The 21,000-nt window shown below is 35.7% G+C and overlaps 4 protein-coding genes across 8 annotated transcripts; all 4 read right to left on the bottom strand.

Annotated features, from left to right (window-relative positions):
- Positions 1 to 1,995: 1,995 nt before the first annotated feature.
- Positions 1,996 to 6,785, bottom strand: LOC7460081 (mRNA-decapping enzyme-like protein). 2 transcript variants are annotated; one of them, XM_024609115.2, is made up of 8 exons: positions 6,491 to 6,785; positions 6,364 to 6,404; positions 6,216 to 6,268; positions 5,962 to 6,106; positions 4,813 to 4,875; positions 4,317 to 4,443; positions 3,651 to 4,118; positions 1,996 to 2,265 (listed from the first exon to the last, which is right to left on the bottom strand). In XM_024609115.2, exons 1-8 carry the CDS (start codon positions 6,647 to 6,649, stop codon positions 2,209 to 2,211), a joined length of 1,113 nt encoding a protein of 370 aa, XP_024464883.1. In that variant the 5' UTR covers positions 6,650 to 6,785; the 3' UTR covers positions 1,996 to 2,208. The 2 variants fall into 2 exon arrangements, with proteins under 2 accessions (XP_024464883.1, XP_024464884.1); XM_024609116.2 differs by having other exon boundaries at positions 6,216 to 6,265; positions 6,491 to 6,784.
- A 1,142-nt stretch (positions 6,786 to 7,927) lies between these two features.
- Positions 7,928 to 12,906, bottom strand: LOC7478574 (OVARIAN TUMOR DOMAIN-containing deubiquitinating enzyme 6). 3 transcript variants are annotated; one of them, XM_024608666.2, is made up of 10 exons: positions 12,771 to 12,906; positions 12,231 to 12,245; positions 11,262 to 12,121; positions 10,634 to 10,795; positions 10,063 to 10,140; positions 9,614 to 9,692; positions 9,384 to 9,529; positions 8,832 to 8,897; positions 8,577 to 8,751; positions 7,928 to 8,323 (listed from the first exon to the last, which is right to left on the bottom strand). In XM_024608666.2, the coding sequence occupies exons 3-10, from the start codon at positions 11,937 to 11,939 to the stop codon at positions 8,103 to 8,105; spliced, it is 1,605 nt and encodes a 534-aa protein (XP_024464434.1). In that variant the 5' UTR covers positions 11,940 to 12,121; positions 12,231 to 12,245; positions 12,771 to 12,906; the 3' UTR covers positions 7,928 to 8,102. The 3 variants fall into 3 exon arrangements, with proteins under 3 accessions (XP_024464434.1, XP_024464433.1, XP_024464435.1); XM_024608665.2 differs by having other exon boundaries at positions 12,205 to 12,245; positions 12,771 to 12,901; XM_024608667.2 differs by lacking the exon at positions 10,063 to 10,140 and having other exon boundaries at positions 11,262 to 12,245; positions 12,771 to 12,904.
- A 1,010-nt stretch (positions 12,907 to 13,916) lies between these two features.
- On the bottom strand, positions 13,917 to 15,126 carry LOC7478575 (casparian strip membrane protein 4). The gene is made up of 3 exons (XM_024608580.2): positions 14,754 to 15,126; positions 14,480 to 14,603; positions 13,917 to 14,374 (listed from the first exon to the last, which is right to left on the bottom strand). The coding sequence occupies exons 1-3, from the start codon at positions 15,056 to 15,058 to the stop codon at positions 14,156 to 14,158; spliced, it is 648 nt and encodes a 215-aa protein (XP_024464348.1). The 5' UTR covers positions 15,059 to 15,126; the 3' UTR covers positions 13,917 to 14,155.
- Positions 15,127 to 16,328: 1,202 nt separating this feature from the next.
- On the bottom strand, positions 16,329 to 21,000 carry LOC7478576 (mitochondrial fission protein ELM1). Of its 2 annotated transcripts, none has more exons than XM_002313574.4 (10): positions 20,632 to 21,000; positions 20,216 to 20,451; positions 19,485 to 19,581; positions 19,035 to 19,184; positions 18,802 to 18,928; positions 17,916 to 18,028; positions 17,767 to 17,830; positions 17,588 to 17,681; positions 17,363 to 17,471; positions 16,329 to 16,762 (listed from the first exon to the last, which is right to left on the bottom strand). In XM_002313574.4, the coding sequence occupies exons 1-10, from the start codon at positions 20,812 to 20,814 to the stop codon at positions 16,661 to 16,663; spliced, it is 1,275 nt and encodes a 424-aa protein (XP_002313610.3). In that variant the 5' UTR covers positions 20,815 to 21,000; the 3' UTR covers positions 16,329 to 16,660. The 2 variants fall into 2 exon arrangements, with proteins under 2 accessions (XP_002313610.3, XP_024463894.1); XM_024608126.2 differs by having other exon boundaries at positions 20,216 to 20,464; positions 20,632 to 20,769.

Genomic DNA, 21,000 nt, shown 5'->3' with positions numbered 1-21,000 from the left:
TGCTCTTAGACACTACCATACATAATATAGAAATCACACTTGAAAGGGATGGATAATTAGCTAAAGTTGCAGCGAAACTGATTGTAAAAAAAAAAAAATTTCAGTCTCCTTAAAATTACCTTATAAGAAGGTTAGTTTAATATTAAAAAACTTTCAGCAATAGTCAAACAAGTAGAAATGCTGGGGTGAACCAGAAAAATTTGGGTAAAGGTGAATCTAAATGTTGGCTAGGTAAACGTCATGTAATAAAAGTAGTAGTTATAAACCCTGTATATCATCCTCATAGGGGTGGTGAGGGGAGGGCCCCAATTGGAAGAAAAAAAAACCCGCAACCTCTTGGGGTTATCCTGCACTTGAAAAAAGAAGTAGAAAAGAAAATAAATATAGTGATAATTTGATTCTTCATCGCTGCAGTAAATAGAAGAGAAAATAAAATTTGTTTCTTTATCTAAAAAAATAAAAGAAATTAATTATCACACGTTCTCTAAAAAAAAACCTTTTGTAGCAAATCATTTATTAACAAAAATAAATAAACTTAACACAGAGACAGAAAAACATTAATAGTAACATGGCCCTTAACATCTACCATTATACTCACAATGATCAGCCATGTTATTGTTATCCATAATAGAAAGGAGAATTTACTTGTTTATATAACAGATATATGGTGGGTCATAAATTAGAAGAATTTGCACCTCTCAATTTTTAGGGACATGCAAAAAACGATAATAAATCTCGTTGTTAATTATTTAATAATAAATAAATATTAGAATTTGAAAAGAAAAATATAAATGCTTATAGTTTATTATTTATATTTATTTTTATATTTTATTCAATTTTAAGATTAAAAATTAAAATTAAGAGTAAAAAATAAAGTAAATTGCATGATAAAGAAGAGAAAAAAAACCCATATGAAGCATCCGCTTCAAGGTTATGAGCAAATGACATGAATTAAACCCGTGCATGGTGGATTAACAATTCACTTCGCTACCTCGGCTACTAATACTCTATTTATAAATTATCAAGATTTGAATTTCTAACACCATTTAATTTCACCTTTTTTTATTTTTTACAAGTCTTACAAGAAAGCAATATAAAAGTAATATATATATATATTTTAGGAGCAATTCAATGCCAACCCTCTTGATAGAATGGCGATCGCTTCTTCCTTTTTTTTTTTTTTAAAAAAAAAAAAAAAAAAACTCATACACACTAAAAACAAAAGCGTTATACATTTACAAAAGTTTTCGTTAAAGACGTGCCAGCTTTTCCTACTCATTCTTAAGCGCTGGTTCTGCTTTCACTAGATTCTGTCTTTCTTTCTTTTTCACACCTGTTTTTAGGCCTAAAAAAACAAAGAATTTCATCCCGACATGACTTCGCTGGACTTGCTTCTAGTCTGGTAGGAAATCCAACTCACAGTCGTAAGAACTGACGGGGCAAGGCCTGACGACCGCTTATTCCTTCTCGAAAGCTGCCCGCGAATGCCCTTCTTCCCCGGCTGACAGCAGGGAGGTCGAATCCTTTATGCCAAAGGAAATCCCAATATCAAATTGGAAAAAGCCCCGGGAGAGAATGAGGAAAAGGTGGGGTCTTCAACTGGGGTGAAGTTAGGCGGACATGCATCTAAGGGGAAAGTCCGGGATACAATAGCAAGCCTAACCATGATTAGCCTTCTGGGTCCCCGTGGCTCATCGAGAATAGCCCTAGAGTAACCATTCTCTCGAAGCCTTGGTAGCATCAACAAACCAAAATTTTCTTCATAAAAACAGATGTTCACATTAGTAACTTTAACATCCACAAGATCTGCATCAAATAAAATTGACACCTTCCTTTTATTGGCAATTATAGTCTTCATGTTTTCTTAATTAAAAAAAAGAAAAATCCTTTACCATTGATCAATTCCAACTCCCAGGAAGCCACGAGAGGCATTGATGACTTTCCAACTTAGCAACTTATATTTGATACTATCAAGGATATTCATACGGGATCATATTTAATTTGAAAAAATATATTTGATGAGCCATAGAAAAACAAATAAACAGAATATCTATCATAGAAAAGTACTCGTGGAAGCCGAAGACGTAGAAAGCAAAATGCTATACAGATGGGATCCTTCAGTTCAGATTTTTAGAAGGGGGAAAGAACTACACAACATATAGAACAAAAAACTCCGATGAGTAGATCGTCATGTCCCATTCCAATCGGTCAAGAATGGTGTGCATTCAGAAGGGTACGATAAACCATGTCAATGAATTGATCATCCTAGTGCACAAGGGGAGAGCTTGTTAGACATGTAGAGCAAAATGCAGCAGTAAGAAAACAATAATGAATTGAGGGGGTGAGGGAGAATTGAAACTATCAGAACTAATAAATACATAAGAAACTATTAACCCACAAAAGATTGTGATGAAGAACTTCATTTTTTTTTTCCTATGTGATTATGTTGCATACTAAAACCAATCACATGTAAACATTAGATCATAGGGGCAGCATTAGTTCCAATAAGCATCAATCTTGGAAGACAGGAAGAGATAAATCGATACTTAACATGAAAAAGAAGCGTTGACAATGGACTTGCAAACAGATGAATGTGAAACAAAAAATGATCTCCAAAACCAAACAGGTATTCAAGGCCATCACTTTGATTTCGTTTACTATGAATACGACTAGTTCAGAAGAAAAGATCTGACAATTTTAGTACATGGGACATCTAACAATTGCATGATGGAGAAAATTCCTTCCAATAACATCAGGATTACTGTAATTTGCAAGAAAATGAACTTGTTAGGAGTTAGGCTGGATTTCTTTTGTTTTTTTCCTTGTTTTGGACTTAGATATTAGGAGTCCTGTCTTTTAGGTTAAGATTAGAAGTTCTCTTTACATTTCCTTACAGGATTTGGACTTCACTTTAAGAATATGATTTCTTAAGTCTCTAAATCCAAGTACTTTAATGGCTAGCTAGCTAGATAGATTACATAGGAAAAATCCAAGTTAATTTTCTTTAGTGGTGAGAACTCCATTAAAATTTTATTCTACAGGTGGATCCATTGAAGGACCACCAAGATTCAAGTCTGTCCCATACCCCAATAGCCCCATTCTATCCTAAATAAGCCCCTTTAACTCCCAATTTAAACTATTCTTTCTTGGTGCAAATCCATAGACTCCTCAACTATTAGTCCACCCATATAGATATGCTAGGGGCACTAACACTTTAACTTAATTTTTAGTAAAATCACACTTATTATAGAATGGATTCCAAGAGCCAACAGGTTTCCATTATCAAATTAATTAGACAAATCTTACCACAAATTGGCACATTGGTTGAATAAAATAAAATTCGGGAACCCCTAACAGTAATTTTTTTTTTTTTTTACAAATAGTCCCAGCAGTATTCATCATAGAACGACTCCATAACCCTTAATTCTCAAATTCAAGGCTATCCTACATCATTGCAGTCACATCTATAGCTTCTCAAATATATGATCAACATGCTTTTAATGGGCTGCTATCATATTCAAGCGATCTTATACAAGAAATTCCAATTTTGACACTGGTTACCAAAAAATTAACCTCATCCAATATACGCATTTTAGATATTTTAACTTCAGCTTCATACATTCTGCCATCATCATACAAGAGAAACTAACCTGAACAAGTGCCAGTAGTGCATCTCGGACTTTGTCTTTGCTGATAACTGGCCCATGATTTGGACTGGGAACAGAAGCAGGAGTGAGAGATGGTGGAGGAGTGGGTGGTGGAAAGGGTTGAAGCAATGGAGCACCATATGGGCGGTGTAGACTTGTAGGAGGATTAAGTGGAGGAGCAGTAGGCATAGAAGAAGAGACAGGTGGCATCATCCGAGTAGAAGATGGAGGAACAAAAAAAGAAGGCTTTACAAGGTTAGCTGTCCGGTTGTTGCTGCTGCTGACATCAGAGACATCAAGCAGTGGCATTAAAGGAATTGATGCTGATAAAGGAGTAGATGGTATTTGCAAGGTGGGCATGGTGCTGGAGGCAACACTAGTCAGTTGGGAGTGTAATGGAATTGGAATTGAGGATTGGTAAGACTGTCCAGCAACTGCAGCAGCTGATGCATTCCCAATTGTCATAGCTGTCTGCAAACATTCAAGCAGAACACTAGTGCTGGTCACGCACAATGAGTTTACAAAAAGTGAACTATAAAAGTAAAAAGCGCTCACAAGTTTGTTGTTGATAAATTTTATGAGAATCCAAATAACAATTTGTCTATTCTTGGAGAAGGGAAAAATCGAGGATAAGACTAGTTCATAGACATGAACAACTGCAGTACTTACACTAAAGAAGTTCACAAAGGCAGGATCATCAGGCACATCGGAGACAACCGAAGCACTTGCAGATGATGGCTCCAGAGGACCATCCATAACTGCCATAGTTGGTACAGCTTCTAATTCCTCAAACTCGCTGCAATTAAACAGATCATATGAATTAAAATACGTAACGAATCCATGCAAAACATGCTCTAATCCATAATAAATTGCATAATTGATTATCAAGTCTCTTAATCAAGTGCTAAGATCTTTAAAAAAGAAAAGCGAGAATATCACATGAGCAGTTCCCAAGGTTTTAGTGAAACCATTATCAAATCTTTGAGCCCTGAGGTTTCAAGTAAGGTGGCATCTGAACAGGGGTTAAAAAATGATGATTAAATAATGAGGGGTTAGGTGCTAAGATTCTAAAGAAGTGGTTGAAGGGTGAAGTGTTAAATACTTTAGCTGGATGTTACAGTCAAATAAAACATTAAATTAAATTTGAATAAAAATAAGCTATTACCTTTTTGTTGTTGATAGTGATACCTTTGGCTTCTGAGGCACCTTGGAGTATGCATTAAGTATCCTGGTCAAGGAAAAAAACACATAAGATGGGATAATTGTTCTTTTAAGGTTAATATTAAATAATTCTAAATGGACATACATAGAGCATCTCATATAGGAATCAAGCTAGAACATTTAACAACCACACCTAAAGGCATTTGACGGGCTTTTCCTCCATATCTGACTTATATAACAAAAAAAGTCGCAAGCTCAGTAATAATGACTAGGATATGAAAGAACCATATCACGCAAGAGCAATTTCTCATACTGAAAACATATTTACTTGAAAGGGTTATACAATATATTATATAAGATCTGGTTATTCCTCCCAGTTATAATATTGCAGGCAGCTTGATTTCCTGTTGTCTGAGGCTTACATCTTTCCAAATCCACATAACACATTTTAGAAAACAAATGCCATATGCTAACAAGACTGATTAGATCTTTACAGATACATCAGAAAAATTGCAGTCATTTTAAAACGGATTAGAGTTTCAGGGTCCAGATAAATGCTGCACCTTCATACCAGAGGAAAAATGCACTGAATGACCAACAATCTAGTAGCACTACCCATTCATATACCCATTTCCCAACAAAATGGCAAGCCAAGATATCAAGGGATAACAGCTACTGCACATCCTTCATGTCAAAATGCAGCTAAGCTAACCACCAAAATGGAATTATTCCAACCAGGGGGATCGTTTGATGCATAACTTTTGACAATACAGACCTACGAGTCATGTAAAGTCACTTTGCTATTCTTGGTATGCACCAAATGACAATTATCCCAGGTTCTATTCTACTTGGATACAACAAGAGATGACTCCAGACCTCAAGAGCTTTACCGTTCTTGATAATAATAATAAAAAAAGGCCTCCATACTTCCTAATACGAAGACATGAACAGATATTTTACAAGATTCTAAGTACCGCACTCAAAAACCCCAAATCAAACTACCAAGAAAGGAAGAACTTCCAATCTGTCTTAAAATCAGATTCCCTAAAAAGAGATCTTTCCAACACTAAAAACTATTACAAACAATAACAAAACAGAAACTCATAAATTCCTTAACAAACTAAACAAACACTAAAAATACAACAACAATTACCTGCTAAAAAGATTAGCAACCTCTTCACACTCGCGTGCATTATAAAACCAAATACCATTCACTTCTTGGGCTGCATTTCGATACAGAAGATACGGAACCTGAACCTCGTACTCAAAATCTCCCAAAAGATTTTCCACCAAATTATCTGATTCATTACACCATCATAATTAACAACCCTTCCTTCATTAAACCAGTATAATTAAAAACCTTTCCTTGATAAAACCATTAACTAAACAACAACTCATAACCCTAACCTGTATTCCGGCGATTCATCACAATAAACTGAAACCTAGGTTGCATATTCCTGCTTCAATCATTACCACACAAAAAAAAAAGCTTAATTTTCTCTCTTAAAACACACAAAAAAAAAACATTAAACAAACAAATACTAAAAAAAAAAACCTTTTAACTACAAAGAGAGATCCTTCGACATCTTTCCGACTCTGTGAAAATAAAAAAAGAACAGAAAATCAGAAAAAAGAGAAAAAAATTTTAAGAAGAAGGAGGAGGAGGCTGGTTGTTAGCTCACCCATTGGGTAAGGTCGATATTGAACTGGTAGAGAGTGACATGAGCAGCAGTGATGAGAATTTCTTCAACTAAAGGATCGATTCGTTGAAGAACTGTTAAATTAAGGAGCTTTGTGCTCTGTTGATCAATGTTCGGCATCAATTTCCCATTCTGTGGCATTCTCGTCGTCGTTTTTGTCGAATTGGAGTAATTCACAAACCCTAGAATTTGGATTATAGATAAATAATAAAAAAGGGAAATAATGATGGGAGTTAAGAAGAGGGTTTGGTGGTGACTGTTTTCTGTTAAGAGTTCGATTTTTGTGTACGTGGAACATTAACCACTTGTTGCTTGCCTACCAAGGATTCTGTTAAATGACGGGATTAGCCCTACTTCTACCGCTTCCATTTCATCACTTCCCCAAATTAATCTTGATATTTTCGGAATTTTGTGATGACTTTTTTAATGTTTACAACAAAATCAATTTAGTTTTTAACAATGATTTGGTAATAATTAAGGTGAGGGTGTACTTTTATTATCATTTAAAAATAATATAAAAATATATTTTAAAAAAAATTAGGTTGGATTGACTTGTAAATATATATATATATGTTTGATTTATTTATAAACAGGTTTAAAAATACGTTTTTATCATATATTCGTTTGACAGTATCAAAGTTTGTTTCAATTTTTATTTATTAAGTTTAAATATTTGGATGAAATATCTAAATAAAATCTATTTTTTAAGAAAAAAATAAAGAAAGTAGAATTGATTTTATACAATTTTATCTTGACAAATAATATTTAGCAAAAAATATTTTCTAGAATAGCTTCATATTGACTCAAACCTATTTGATTGGATAATAAATTTTTAAACCCAATTAGGATAAGATTTAAATGTAAAAAATGAAGTTTTTTGGATATGAATATCAACCCAAAACCCAATCCAAAATAAATCAATAAATAGTTATGTACTAAATAATTCTAAATTATAGCAATCAAATTTGAATTAGATTCAAGTTTTAATTATGCATACCTTCATAGATACCTCAAATCCAATAAGATGACGTTCAAGTATAAAAAATAAATAACTATTCAAATTCAGGTTGGGTTTAAAATAATTATTTTAAATTTAAATTAGAATATAAATAATACAAAACCCGATCCATTGATAATCTTCCATTGCCATCACCATCAACATCAACACTAGTTTTAAGCATGCCATCTACTTCCCTGTTTAAAACAGATCACGCCGGAATTAGTGAATTCCGACCAACATTTAGCTCCCTAAATCCAATCTTAAACAGAGGATTACAGGAATTAGTGAATTCACTTTACATGGCTACATTTCGACGGCCATACCAGCTAATAGTTCATGCATGCCACAACATTATAACATTTCAATGCCTGGTCTGAATGATAGCATGCTACACATCATAGTTTGAAAAGGACATCGTATGGGTTAACCACTATATCCATTTTATCATTGATCAAACTTCAAAAACAGATTCTAGAGTTCTGGAAGTTCGTGTTTCAACTGGACCAGTTTTTTTTTTTCTTAATCTAAGTACAATGCCAGCATTGAGCGGTCAAAGTCTATTTTGACGGGAAAATTCCAAATCTTATTTACATTTTATTCGGTTGCCTTGCCTTTCCGTCTGCTGCTGCTGCCAGTTTCCAAGAGGTAACAAACCATTGAATCCACATCATCACCAAATATGCTGTAGGCCTCGATCACTTGCAGGTAACTGAATCCCATTGACAGCACCATCTGCATACTACTGCTAAGAACAGTATCCTGTGAGCCATGTTCTCTTACACCATCCACCTTAGACGTCTCACTAGCTGATGATCCTGCTTATCCAAGCTCATATCATTGTCAGCAACACAGCAATACAAGGATAGTTCACTCTTAAAGAAGGTAAGAAAAAAAAGTGAAAGTCTCTACACTTCTTGTGGATCAACGAGCATAGCAACGAGGAGAATATAATGATGACAATAACAACCAGATGTGCACCCTATGTTGGTCCCCGCAGTTTCATAAGTTCACAAATCATTCACATGTTTTGACCGAGTCCCATACCCTGTGTAAGATCTGACTACTTACTAGCACTAGAAGATGATGGTTCTGCACCAGCAGTAGAAGATTCTTTACGACCAAGTTGTGGTTTGAACTTGTTGTCAGCAAGATACTCAGCTCTAGAAGCTTCCATCACCATGCGCTCGATCTCCTTCTCAGTAAGTTCAAGATCAGAGTAAAACCGCCCCTCAGCAAGAAGTGCCTGTGTAGAGTTTAGTTAATAACCTATTAAGCCAAAGATTAACATAGAACATACTGCAGAACTATGTTAAAGATACTTGCATTATTAATCTGCTGGTCTTGTTGAGCTTTAATAGCAGCTTTGATCTGATCTCTGTCCACACTTGCCTGCAAGCACGATTGTTGCCAGTGTCAGCAAATTCAACCCCTTAGGCTACACTAGCCTGTTATCAAATAAAAAGATGAAGAGCAATCCTACAACTAATAAGTCCAGTTACACTTTTAACATATCCGGTAAAAGGCATGTTCATATTGCAGCTTTAAAAGCAAGTTCATAGTTAATAATCATCAACCCATTACCTCCACAACCAGAAAATTGACGCTAAAAGTAGCGTATAGAGAAAGTTCCCATAAACTAGCTACCTAGCTAACCCTATTTTTTCATCCGCATGGACCTTGCCAACACTTTACCATCCTTTACCTTAATTTCACATATCTTAAACATTTGATTTGCAGGCAGGATAATGGCATATTCAACAAATCATGAATTGGTGAGAAAAGGCTGGTATGGTTATTTGAGTCATTACACAAATCCACTGAAGAGGAATAAGCATTAAACAAAGACAAAAGGGTACAAAAGTCACAGAAACGCACCCCTTGAAGACAGCTGAAACCAAGTCCAGCACCAATTGTTGAACGACGAGGGTTGACAAGAGAGTTGTAATGATTACCATGATGATAACTTAGACGTATGGGCGGTGTGTCAGTATTGTAGCTCCCATGAAATATGTTGATAGGTTCTACATCAATGATTTAGGTCAGGAAGAAGTAAATAGTGAATGGCTCTGCATAATTTAAACCATTACTTCATCTCAAGTAGATACCTGTGCTATAAGAGTAAATGTGGATTGGTCGATTGTACATTTCTGATAAAGCTTGAATCTCTACATTGTTTCCATAAACCTGACACAATTGAGAAGAAGTGAATATTCACATCCATTCATTAACATTAGAAAATCCAGGGCATGAGCGGTCCTTAAACATGCTGGACCAAATGTTTACTTCCTACCTACCATAACCCAAAAAAATTAACACAAACAAAAGGGTGGCAGCAAACAATAGAAGCAGGGGTTGAAAGAAGTGATTGGATTAGGTATTTGTTCATGTTCACTCAATCAAGGACAGGAGAAAAGCCTCCATGTCAAAAAATTTGCAGGCAGATCCTTATATTCAGGAGATGATATATGATATGAAAGTATGCCAGGTGCCATACGCTTTTTGTCTTACAGGATATTGAAGACGTGAAAAGCGAACTTTGATATAGTATTCATACCTTGTCTCTTCTCTTCCTCTTACAGTAAGATGTAAAACCTTCAGTTATGAATTGAGAAAAGTGATCCCTTTCCCTTTCCTGAGTGAACCAAGGACAAAAATACAGCGTTGTCATGGGTGCTATTCACAATGTCTTTACTTTCCTATGAAACTCGACACCATTCTATCAAACTGTCCAGATATTTATCTCTGTGAAATATATTGCAGACATAAAATAAACATTATATTGTCTTCCTCAATTTCTGTTTTTTTTTTATTCCCTATTCTCTCAAATTGTCTGGGAATTCATCCCGGTGAAACTATTTATCACAAAAAATGAAATGGCATAGCAACAATCATGAATCAAACTCTATTTCATCACCATCAATTAAATACACCTCATAAAACTAAAATATAAAATGATTAATAAACAAGACTAGTGGCTAGTAATATGGAGTGTATTTTTACAAGAGAACTCATGACACTGCTTAACCGGATGCGCAATTTATCCGAGTAGATGTCAAGCCACAACAAAATGACCATGAACTTGAACAATGCACAATCAGAAAAATTAAAATAAATAATAAAATTACCATATAGTCTATGCACATTTGTCGGGCCAAATCATACATTTCAGAATCCCCGTAAACCTGATCAGCCACAGCACGAAAGAGACAATTCCCATCCTCCAACATTTTTTTGACTTCTAATCCTTTGGACCTTCTGATGTCAATCTCAAACTGCCGTTCTCTTTCCTGCAACAGATACAAAAGGCTAATTTTAGAGAAATAAATGCAATTGAATCATTGAGATGCTAAAACATATCATTGGGTCAGGATTGCAATATCAGGAAAATGAATGAAAAGGCAACACTACAAGATCTATAGTGCTAAGCATTAAAAAATAAGAGAACCGCAGATTTGTGACAACAAATGCTTTCCTAAATACAGAGAAGTCCATCAGCCCAAGGGAAACAAAAGGCAAATCAAACTAAGCCAGTGAACATTAATCAAGTAGAGATCATACCACAACTACAAGTCTAACTACACCAAACAAATTTAAAATGGCAGCATAGCATGTGAAGTAACATGATACAACCGCACACAGCTGCATCGAGAGTTACATGCTTGTGGACTTAATTTTAGGCTAGACAAGACTTATTACATAAATTGCAATGGTCAAGCCATATCCCACCACATATATTTAGCACTGGAAACTTACAAAATCATCATAGGTGGAAACAAAGCAAGGATTCTGCTCATCACCACTATTGTACCCCTCATTTTCACCATGAGACCTAGGAGAGGATGGCCGTGATCCAGTTGGTGAAGACCTTGTTGAAACAACAGGCCAAGCAACTGCTCTCCTAGATGATCCAATTCGCACAGAATTTGAAGCTCCTGACATAAATCTTCTTGAATTCGAGTTTGTTAGGGCAGGTTTGGGAGGTGGCACAGGAGGAGGTGGTGGTTGTGGGCTTCCACAACCAACCTCAGGATAACCAGCACTTGAACCTTCACTCTCCACCAGAGATCTCTCCAAAATCAATCCACTCAATCCTTTAACCAAATCCCCTGAGCCCACCCCTTCATCATTACCTACTTTCTCGTTATCAACAATGTCGTCATTCAAACTCTCAATTCGGTCATCATTTATACTGACTGTCAAAAGTTCATCACTTTTTACCACTTTATTATCATTATTACCACTGTTCTCCAATACTTCATCAACCACTACCTGCTCTTGCACCTCCTCGCCAATTTCTTCATCTCTCACAGTTGACGCAGACTGGGGGATGCTAGTACCCTGTGTATCTGGCCGAGCAACCGAAGAAGAAGACCCTGCTCGGCTCTGGTTTGAAGAAGAACCACTGCCTCGCTGAACTAGAATCCGAGTCATCTTGCTTCAATATTTATTGTCCACAAGTATATAACGCCGAGAACCAATTCTTCTTCCCAGACTTAAAGACTCATAGGTTTGTCACGCGTTCTTGCCTTAGGCGCAGTAATGCCAATTCCGTGGCTGAAGGAATTCTTCCAGCCCAGTGCGTTCAGCTCCTTGTTGTCGCGGCGAAAAGATTTCTGCATTCCCCTAACAATTCTCATGAGACCAAGACCTCCAACTTTTAAACAATAATAACCTTCTCTAAGTTGTCGAATTTTACCCGGAAAAAGAAATCCAAAGATTTACCTTCAAAAGCCCAAGCTGCAATTACCACACAAAAATCAAACAAATAAAAATCACAGCTTTCTTTAAAACATAACACTTCCAAGTTTCTGAGGTTTTTTAAGTCTAAACCCTTTAGGCCTTTTGCAATTTCCAAGAACAGGTGGTAAATTTTAAGTGAATTGTGCATCAAATCCTAACTTAAAAATCTAAGCACGTTATCATTATCATCCTTCTCAAAGATTGCTTCTTTACAAGATATCAATAGCAAACCCTTCAGACACTAGGTCAAATGCTACAAAAAGAAGACCAATCCGAGCAGAATTACAAAATCCAAAGCTAAAATCCTTCTTATGAACCAAAAGACACTTCCTTTAATTCACCTTAACTACACTAATTGACTTAAATTATGCAATCAGAACCAAAGACCACATATTTCCCTTTCTTTACTTTCATTTCTCAGAAACAAGGCAAAGAACGCGTAATCAAATAAAATAAACACCATCAAAGATCAAGAAAATCAATAAGAGAAAACCCTAGAGTTGACTCGGGAAGAAGACTCACCTGACAGAGAGAAAGAGAAGGAGAAAGAAGACTAACAGATTGACAAAGAGAAAATTGTTGATCTGTAAAAGAAAAGGAGAGAGATTTATTATTAGGGTTTTATTTATATTTATTTTAAAGAACAAAGCGATGATAAAGCAAATATCTTAGTGGAGAAGGAAGAGGCGGGGGGGGCCGAGATGGTGATGTCGGCTAAGGGCGATGATGATTACACGTGGCGTTGTTTTACACGTTCGTTTCGCACGTGCGAACGGTGAAAGTGAAATTATAAGGAGCACATTTCTAATAAATTTCTAGAAATCTGCTAACCCGTTCCAAGATTTAGGTTACGAGTTCGCCAGATTAAGCCAAATTTTTATGAATTTTTTTTTTTTTTAATCTTAGGTTGGATTTTTTATTATTTCAAAGTTTTTATTTGTGTTTTTTTGATTAAGCGGGATAAAAAAATTGATGAGTTTCCAACAAAATGACTGTTTTTATAGAATAATATATAATAAAAATGGAATTCATGAACGAGCATAGATGGAAAATCTTTGTGAAGAATTTCTATTACTTGAATTAGGGTTTTAACCAATGTTATAAACTTGGATTGGACTAATAAGTTGGCTCAAGAGCTTGTTTAAAGAAGTAAAAATTAATTTAAAATAATTCAATTGACCTAACATGTTATCTTGTTAATTAATTAATTTAGTAAAAATTAATCTGATTTGATTTTAAAAAAAAATCAAAATAATATTATTTTATCTTTTAATTATTATTTTTGAAATTTTATATGGATTAATTAACCTAAATTAATTTGACTAACCAATAACCTAGACATAAACCTAGTCAAGTTTAATAACTTTAATTTGCTTTAACTATTAATTTTAGAGTAAGGTTAAACAATTTTGAAGAGATAGAGAGCAGGATAATATTGAAAATTTAAAAATGTTCACTACCAGAAATTCGCTAAATAGAAACGAATTTACCAACAGAATATTTTTATCGGTAATTTGAGGTTGAAATTACCGACGAAAATTTTTTCGTCCGTAATTCAATCGGTAACTACCGACAGAAACTTTATTAAGCGAAATCGTATTATTATTGAAGGGATTGAAAGAAAAAAAAAAGAGTCCATCAACTAAACATATAAAGAATTAAAAATCATTTTTCAGAAAATGATCATATCATATATCCACAACAAATCATACACACAATTACACACAACTACTGCCTGCCTGCATATTAGAGATGCAAGGCATTTATGCCAACCCCCACGGACAGGAGAAATGAAATTACATTACATTCTTCCCTTTGTCTTCTTTCTTTTTGAAGCACTGTAAAAACAGAAAATTAAGACCCTTAATATATACAACAATGGCAATCAAGTCCCTTATGATCAATGATTACTTCATTTTTCGAAGAGCAAAAGCAGACAACACAACCAGAGAAAGGAGCAAGGCTGCTGCTAGGAAGGAAGCCACCACAGCATTGCTAACCTGCTGGCAGTAATTATTAAACTGTTGACAAAAAGCATTCCAATTCGAGCTTGAATTCCCATTATGAGCCAAGTACACAATGGCAGCAGAAGCAGAAGCAGCTGATGTTGTTAGTGCCATCATCACCTGCATGCATGCATGCATTATTTCAAACAATATTGTTCTTAGCACATAGAATATTAAAGCTTGCAAGAGGTTCTGATATTAGTAACAGTGGCTTAATGAACTCACGGAATCGAGGATGATAAGGAGGAGCCTTGGTCCTGCTGCACGAGCCCGAACGATGCAGACTATTGAGAAGGGCAAGGAAAGAACAAGGTATCCACTGGTTATGGCATTAACAATCATGAAAGACCTGCAAATGGACATATTCCAGTCTAATTATTTGTGCTTATTATTGCAAATTAAAGCTAGCTTGTTCGTAATTAATTAGCTCTTGATCGAAAACTCTAAAGCAAGCACTTAATTAGCTTTAGTTAGAAGTAAGAATATATAGTATGCATACAAGAAAGTTGGGAGATCAGTATACTGAGCATGGAACTGAAAGAACTGAGTGAAAAAAGGAAGAGTCTGATCCGTTGTCGCCATAAGGCTAGTGGCAGCAAAACCAGCGGCAATGGCAGACAGCCTGAGAGTCAAGTCGAAAATGGCTGCGCCTTTTTTCCATCCTTTTCGTGGGCGCTGGGCAGCTTTTGCTGCGACTACTACAGGAGCAGTAAGAGCACCAGCAATGCCTTTTCCTTTAGTGTCTGCTTTTGGTTCTTGAATAGTGATTTTTGTTGCTTCGCCACTCTTGTCCGAGACGTCCATTGCCAAAAGATAGTGATCAGGAGAGGAGAGCTTATTAGTAATGGAATGCCACGGAAGGATGTGATTTATATATATAGGGTTCATGGAGGAGAATAAAGTTAATGGGTTAGCTCTGTATTAGCAAATTAGGTGTTTGTCCAACGTTAGCGATCGATCGAGGAGTGGTTGCCACGATCTAGCTTGCTCCACTAAATATTAAAAAAAAAAAAAAAACACGAATTGGACGAATTGAAGGCAATTAGGGATATAAAGATGGAGTCATCAATGTTTCTAACTTACGATTTTCCATGAAATATGCACTTGCTGGTTATTTTATCGATTGTTAAGGGTGAATGTTGTCAGCACTCCTCTTTGGATTAGGGCTTTCGGCAGGATTAATCTAATATGGGAATATTAATCGTTAGTTGTAAGATCTGATTTAGAGATTGATTTGAAAAAAAGATTTGAATCACTGGATAATCAAATTAGCTTAGGATCATCCGGTATTTATTTTTAATAAAACAACTTTTTTTTTTTGTTGATTTGATTAGGTCTGATTTGTTTGTATCAGATTTAACTAGGTTAATCGATTTATTAAAAATCCAGTTGGATCAACTAAGATTTATCAAGTCAATATTTTATTTGTTTTAAATAAAAAATTCAATCTAAATTAAACTTTAAACAATATATCTTGAATTTTCTAGGTAAACTAAACATGCTGGCAATATTTAAGAACTATAATTTTATTATCTCATAGGGATAATTAGATAGTCCAATGAAAAAAAAAAATCCCTATGACTCAAAACCAATGGAACTTCCCATGCAAAAAAGAAAAGAAAAATCATAGTTTCATTCCAAAGCCGAAAGATTTTCCTGTCTTTAGAAAGACTTTGCTCCTGTCCTTTTGGCTCTCCCGTCCACTACTCTTGTCCACTCCGGAAAATAGAAGAAGACCCGAGGCATTTTCAAACAAAATTGGTTCCGGCAGTTCATGGTGGATTAATCTATTTTCCTGGTCAACCAAGTTGTCAGGGCGCTGAAAATTGTTTTTCCGACCAACATTTGTTTCCCTTGAGTTAAGTCTTAAGAGGTTAACCAGATGCCTCTGAACCCCAACAAAATTACATGCACAAACAATCATCATGGATGCAATCCAAAGAGGGGAGTTGTTAAGGTAAATTGAAACAAACCGATGAACAGGACTGAACTAATAAACATCCGGGCATCACATCTTGATGGAATTTCATTCTTGCTTTTCCCCGCGCAAACCAATCACTATTCAAGATACATGTCACAGAAAAACAAAAATTTGCTCAATACAGCTGAGAATGTATTCTCACAACATGAAACGAGTGCCAAATTGAAATCAATTGTGCTGCACAAAAGAAGAAAAGGACGCCTTGCACTCTACCTATATTACAAGCCGCAGTAGTTGAGTTCACCTTTATTTTTTACATGTATCATATCTCAAAACCCCCATGGGGGAAAAAATAATTAATTTTAACATCTATCAATGCTTTGCAGTTGGATTCCTATACGTGCTATCAAACAAACCTAATTTCCTGACTTCCCTTTCCAAACCGAAATATGTTTCAAGAATTAGTTAACAACTACAAACAAGGTTTATGGCCGCACTCTCAATCCTCTTTCCGCAAGCACGTCATGGACTCGACGAGCAACTTCAGCGGTGTCGTTTAGAGGTGGGTAGCTCCAGCTTTCTGAAATCTGAAAGAGACAGACGAACAGATTATTCACATAATCAAGTGAAGAAATTGATGCGATCTCAGTGCACTAATTCTTCATTGCACAAAGAGAATGATGATACTTTCCAGAAAGAAGAACGGAAAAACCATTAACCAGAACAAGTTCCCAGGACAGCCATTACAAAACCTATCAACTAAAGTGGATGAGAAACGAGCACTTTACTAGTTGCCTGACATTATATAACCATTCAAATTTAGCTTTAGTTATTTTGATTAATAACACAACCGTTATCAACTAGATAAATTATCTATTTCTCCATAAAGTATAATTTTGAAAACTTACTCTGGAGAGCAAGTAATAAATGAAGTTGCTTTTAAATAATTGAAAAACCAAAGTTTCAGCTAATATGGGACCGGGAGAGTACTTAAAGTACACCATACCAGGAAATTGTCCTTGTAATCAATCAAATGGGAGAAGACACTTGTCAAAAAGGTAAAAGGGCTCATTGTATTTTGAGGTGTCAAACACGTGCAAATACTTTGGTAAAAAAAGGTCAAGGTACAGGACTCTACAAATAGTGGCATGAAAAGAATATAAAAAAAAATTCTAGTATTTACTTACATCCTCAGATCCTGTAAATGGTCGAACCACTCCTCTCTCTCTCAAAGATTTATGGAAGTCAGCCAACTTCCATGTGCAACGCTCAGATCCCATCACGTAAACAGGTTTCCTGCAAGAACGGTATGGAAATTTGAAACAAGCATTTACAGAATAAAATAGGGCATCTCAGAGCTTTAATATGTTCTAAATCTTTCAAAGATGATAGAAATAATTGTTCATACATACCCAGTACTGCAAGCCTCGCTTATCATACTGACTGAATCTGCCGTGACAACAAATGCATCTGCCCAAGCTAAATGTCCCATATATGGATTTGGCTCTGAATGTTGTAACATACAAAACTTATAAGATTGTGACCTCTAGTATTTTAACTAGTATGAAGTTTCCAAATCAATCAACAATACCTTCACCATCCCAGATGTAAACTTTTGGATTGTTTGCAAGTTCTTTGATTATTATGTTTGAAACCTGAAGGTAGAATTCAAAAAAACACGTATTGAGTAATGGGTGGCAAGTATTGAAAGAATAAACTATGAGGAACAAGAGGCTATACCTTCTTAGGCGTCCTATTTGAGAAAGATATCCTGACACTCCCACAGCTCACAAGCACGTTAGTCAAAAAGGCAGATAACTGCTGAGCAAGCTCCGTTCCATAACGACAGCGACCTAAAGAATTTTGGACACCATATTATATAATCACATTTTAAATACTACGTCCATGAGAAACATCAGGAACCAAGTGAACAGAAAACTTCTGAATTAAAAAAATCATAAACCGAAACAAGGCAAACAAAAGATAAACAAACCTATTTTAAGCTGAAACAAAGCAGAAAGAAAAAATAACCAAACCTATTTTTTCAACTTTTAATTCTTTATTTGGGATAAAAATCCTTTCAAGCATGACAGTGTTCAATTATAAATTTTCAGTTATTGCAATGCTAACATGAAAGAGAATAAGAAAATTGCATTTTCTTCAAGAAATTAAATATAACTGGTGTTAATATGATATATAATAGAATCATACAATGAATTGCATATCTTCATTTTTAGTGCATAGTAAAGCCAAGTTTAGTTTTGGTACTTGAGTTATTTTGAAGAGTCTGTGCAGAGTAAAAACAACAACAATAGTCAGCTTCGACTCTCATAACAATTTCATCATTTAATTTCCACGATCAACTTATGATTTAGTGCAAAAGGGTTCCTCTTTCCAGCAAACAATCAAGGTTGGAACCTCACAACCTCCCTCACCCAGGGTTTGACCATCCAACATGCAAGAAAAACCAACACACGCAGTAGGTACTCCTATGAGATTAAAATAACAAAAAATAATGCACAGACCACTATATGAAGAAATGACATTGGAAGTGAGACTGACAATTTGCAGCAAGACTTCAAATCACAGAAAAGAACAATGGATTATAAGTATAATGGCTAATTACATGTAGGCCCTCCAATGTTAACAACCAGCAAAGGCTTTGGCAAAGGTGCGAACTCATCATGCCATGTACTAGCTGCACTGTGCAATGCAGCAAAATCAATTTGATGCAAGGCTCCCACAGTAAGAACCTGGAGTTCAATGGTCATGTTATAAACTGCCAATTACCATCTTCAACAAGAGATAGTTTTCAACGAGAAAAAATAAATAAATTCATTTCAACGTTCTGATACATACCACATGCTGATCAGGAGTTTCATGTGGAGTTATCCACTTCCGAATAATCCGAGGAATTTGTTCCTGTGCTTGAGGAGTCAAAGCATAATAATCGTGACGAGGTGTGACCACCAAGTCAAACCTACTCAAGTCTGACCTTGGATGTTGTATCTGCATGAGAAAAATAAAGGGAATATCAGAAGCTTGAAGGCAGTAACAGAAAGCGGGTTGAGTTGAAGTGCCAAGGCAGTTTGGAAGCTGTAGCTACCACTATATAATAGGCTAACATAAGGATATGCTAGCCCTTACATATACAATGGTGTCTCCATCCATCTGATACTAATAGCGACAGGTTACAAACTTGATCCTAATCAATATATTCTTTAGATAGCCATCACAGAACCATGTTATTTATAGAATGTAGCAAATAGCTTTATCAGGTGCAATTTAAATGAAGGGAAGGCCTCAAACCTGGACAAGGAAAACTTTTTCTGATGCTAAACGTTTTATAGAGCTTGCAATTGAAATAGTATCTCTGCCAGATGCAACTACCAATAAAGGGCCATCCCTGAAAAAAATGTATCAAAACAAATAAATTTAAGGAAAAAATGGAGGAAATCTATCATCAGTTTAGTGAGAGGAACTAAGAAGTGAAAAATGGAAAAACAGATCCATACACTTGCAAATACCAACTAGTTTGGAACCAAGACATACTTGAGTTGAGTAACAGGTATCAAATCTAAACAGATCCACAGGGAAACAATGACACAGAAAACTAAATGCAGACAAGATTTTGAAGATTATAAAAAAATGAAAGGCAATAATGGATCGAGATATAGGTCAATCTATTATTTTCAAAAGAATTAAGTGAAAGCCAATCAGGAGTCTACGATTGTAATATTAAACCACCATCAATCGTTCATAACACAACCTTTTCATTTCCATTCGAGCACATGATACAATCCATAAATCACCAATATCATTTTCTTTCCATTTCATGAGGGTTGGTAGCAAGCAAGGTGTTGTCTATACTCTATAGACCTCTACAACAACTCATTTCAAGCAATAACTTACAAGAACCGTACTTTCTACTTTGCATCTTTGTTCGAATAAAACAGTAAAATTCGCTCAAAAATATATACTCTCAACACCTGTAGCAAGTTAACAAACTCAAATCAAGCAAAAGTCCGAAAGAAACTTACTTCTCATAACTTTCGCGAGCCATATTCACAATCTGCTTCGAATCAGCTTCTAAGATTGAAGACAAGCCCACACTGCCACCATTTTCCGAAGGCAGAGGCGCAAGTTTCTTCCCTCTTGAAACTATAAACCGCGAATAACTATATATCCGCATTATGATGTGGTACAAGATTTTGTGAAGAGAAACCGGAAGCCAACGGAGCCACTCATTTATCCCTCCACTTGGTCTCGTCACTCTCTGCATCAAACTTCTATCAGGAACAAATACTCGAAACATTAATCTAAAAATAAAAAATAAAACCCTGATTTCGCGGAGATTATGAAAATTTCAGCAAAATCAATCAAGTTGAACTAATAAGAACAGAAAAGCATAGATTTTTTTGGTGATTAAGGAGTTGAGAGAGAGAGATGAACTGACATATAACACGTGATTATCGGCGAGGCCGAGAGCGTGAATTAAGCCGAGGCTCTGGTTCTCTGAACCGGGAATTCCGTTGCCGATAACGACGGCGCGGCGAATGACGCTGTACCCGCCGTTTTCGAAGATCTCAGGTACTCCCAAGGTGGGACTAGGTGGTTCCGGTAGCCTTATCGGCCTCATGGATTGATTCAAAGCCCTAACTGATTATCAAGAACTGGAAAATTCGAAAGCATGGAAATTTTTATTAGTTTGATGGAATTGAGGAGGAAGAGAGAGAAGCAAGTGGGTAAAACAAGTTATGGACAGGCAGAGGAAGGTAGTTTCTTTCTCTACTGAGCTTGACCTTCTGCTGAAATGCCAAGTTTT

The sequence above is a fragment of the Populus trichocarpa genome, chromosome 9, assembly GCF_000002775.5.
Source record: "Populus trichocarpa isolate Nisqually-1 chromosome 9, P.trichocarpa_v4.1, whole genome shotgun sequence".
Classification (NCBI taxonomy): domain Eukaryota; kingdom Viridiplantae; phylum Streptophyta; class Magnoliopsida; order Malpighiales; family Salicaceae; genus Populus; species Populus trichocarpa.
This window is presented reverse-complemented; position numbering and strand designations above follow the sequence as displayed.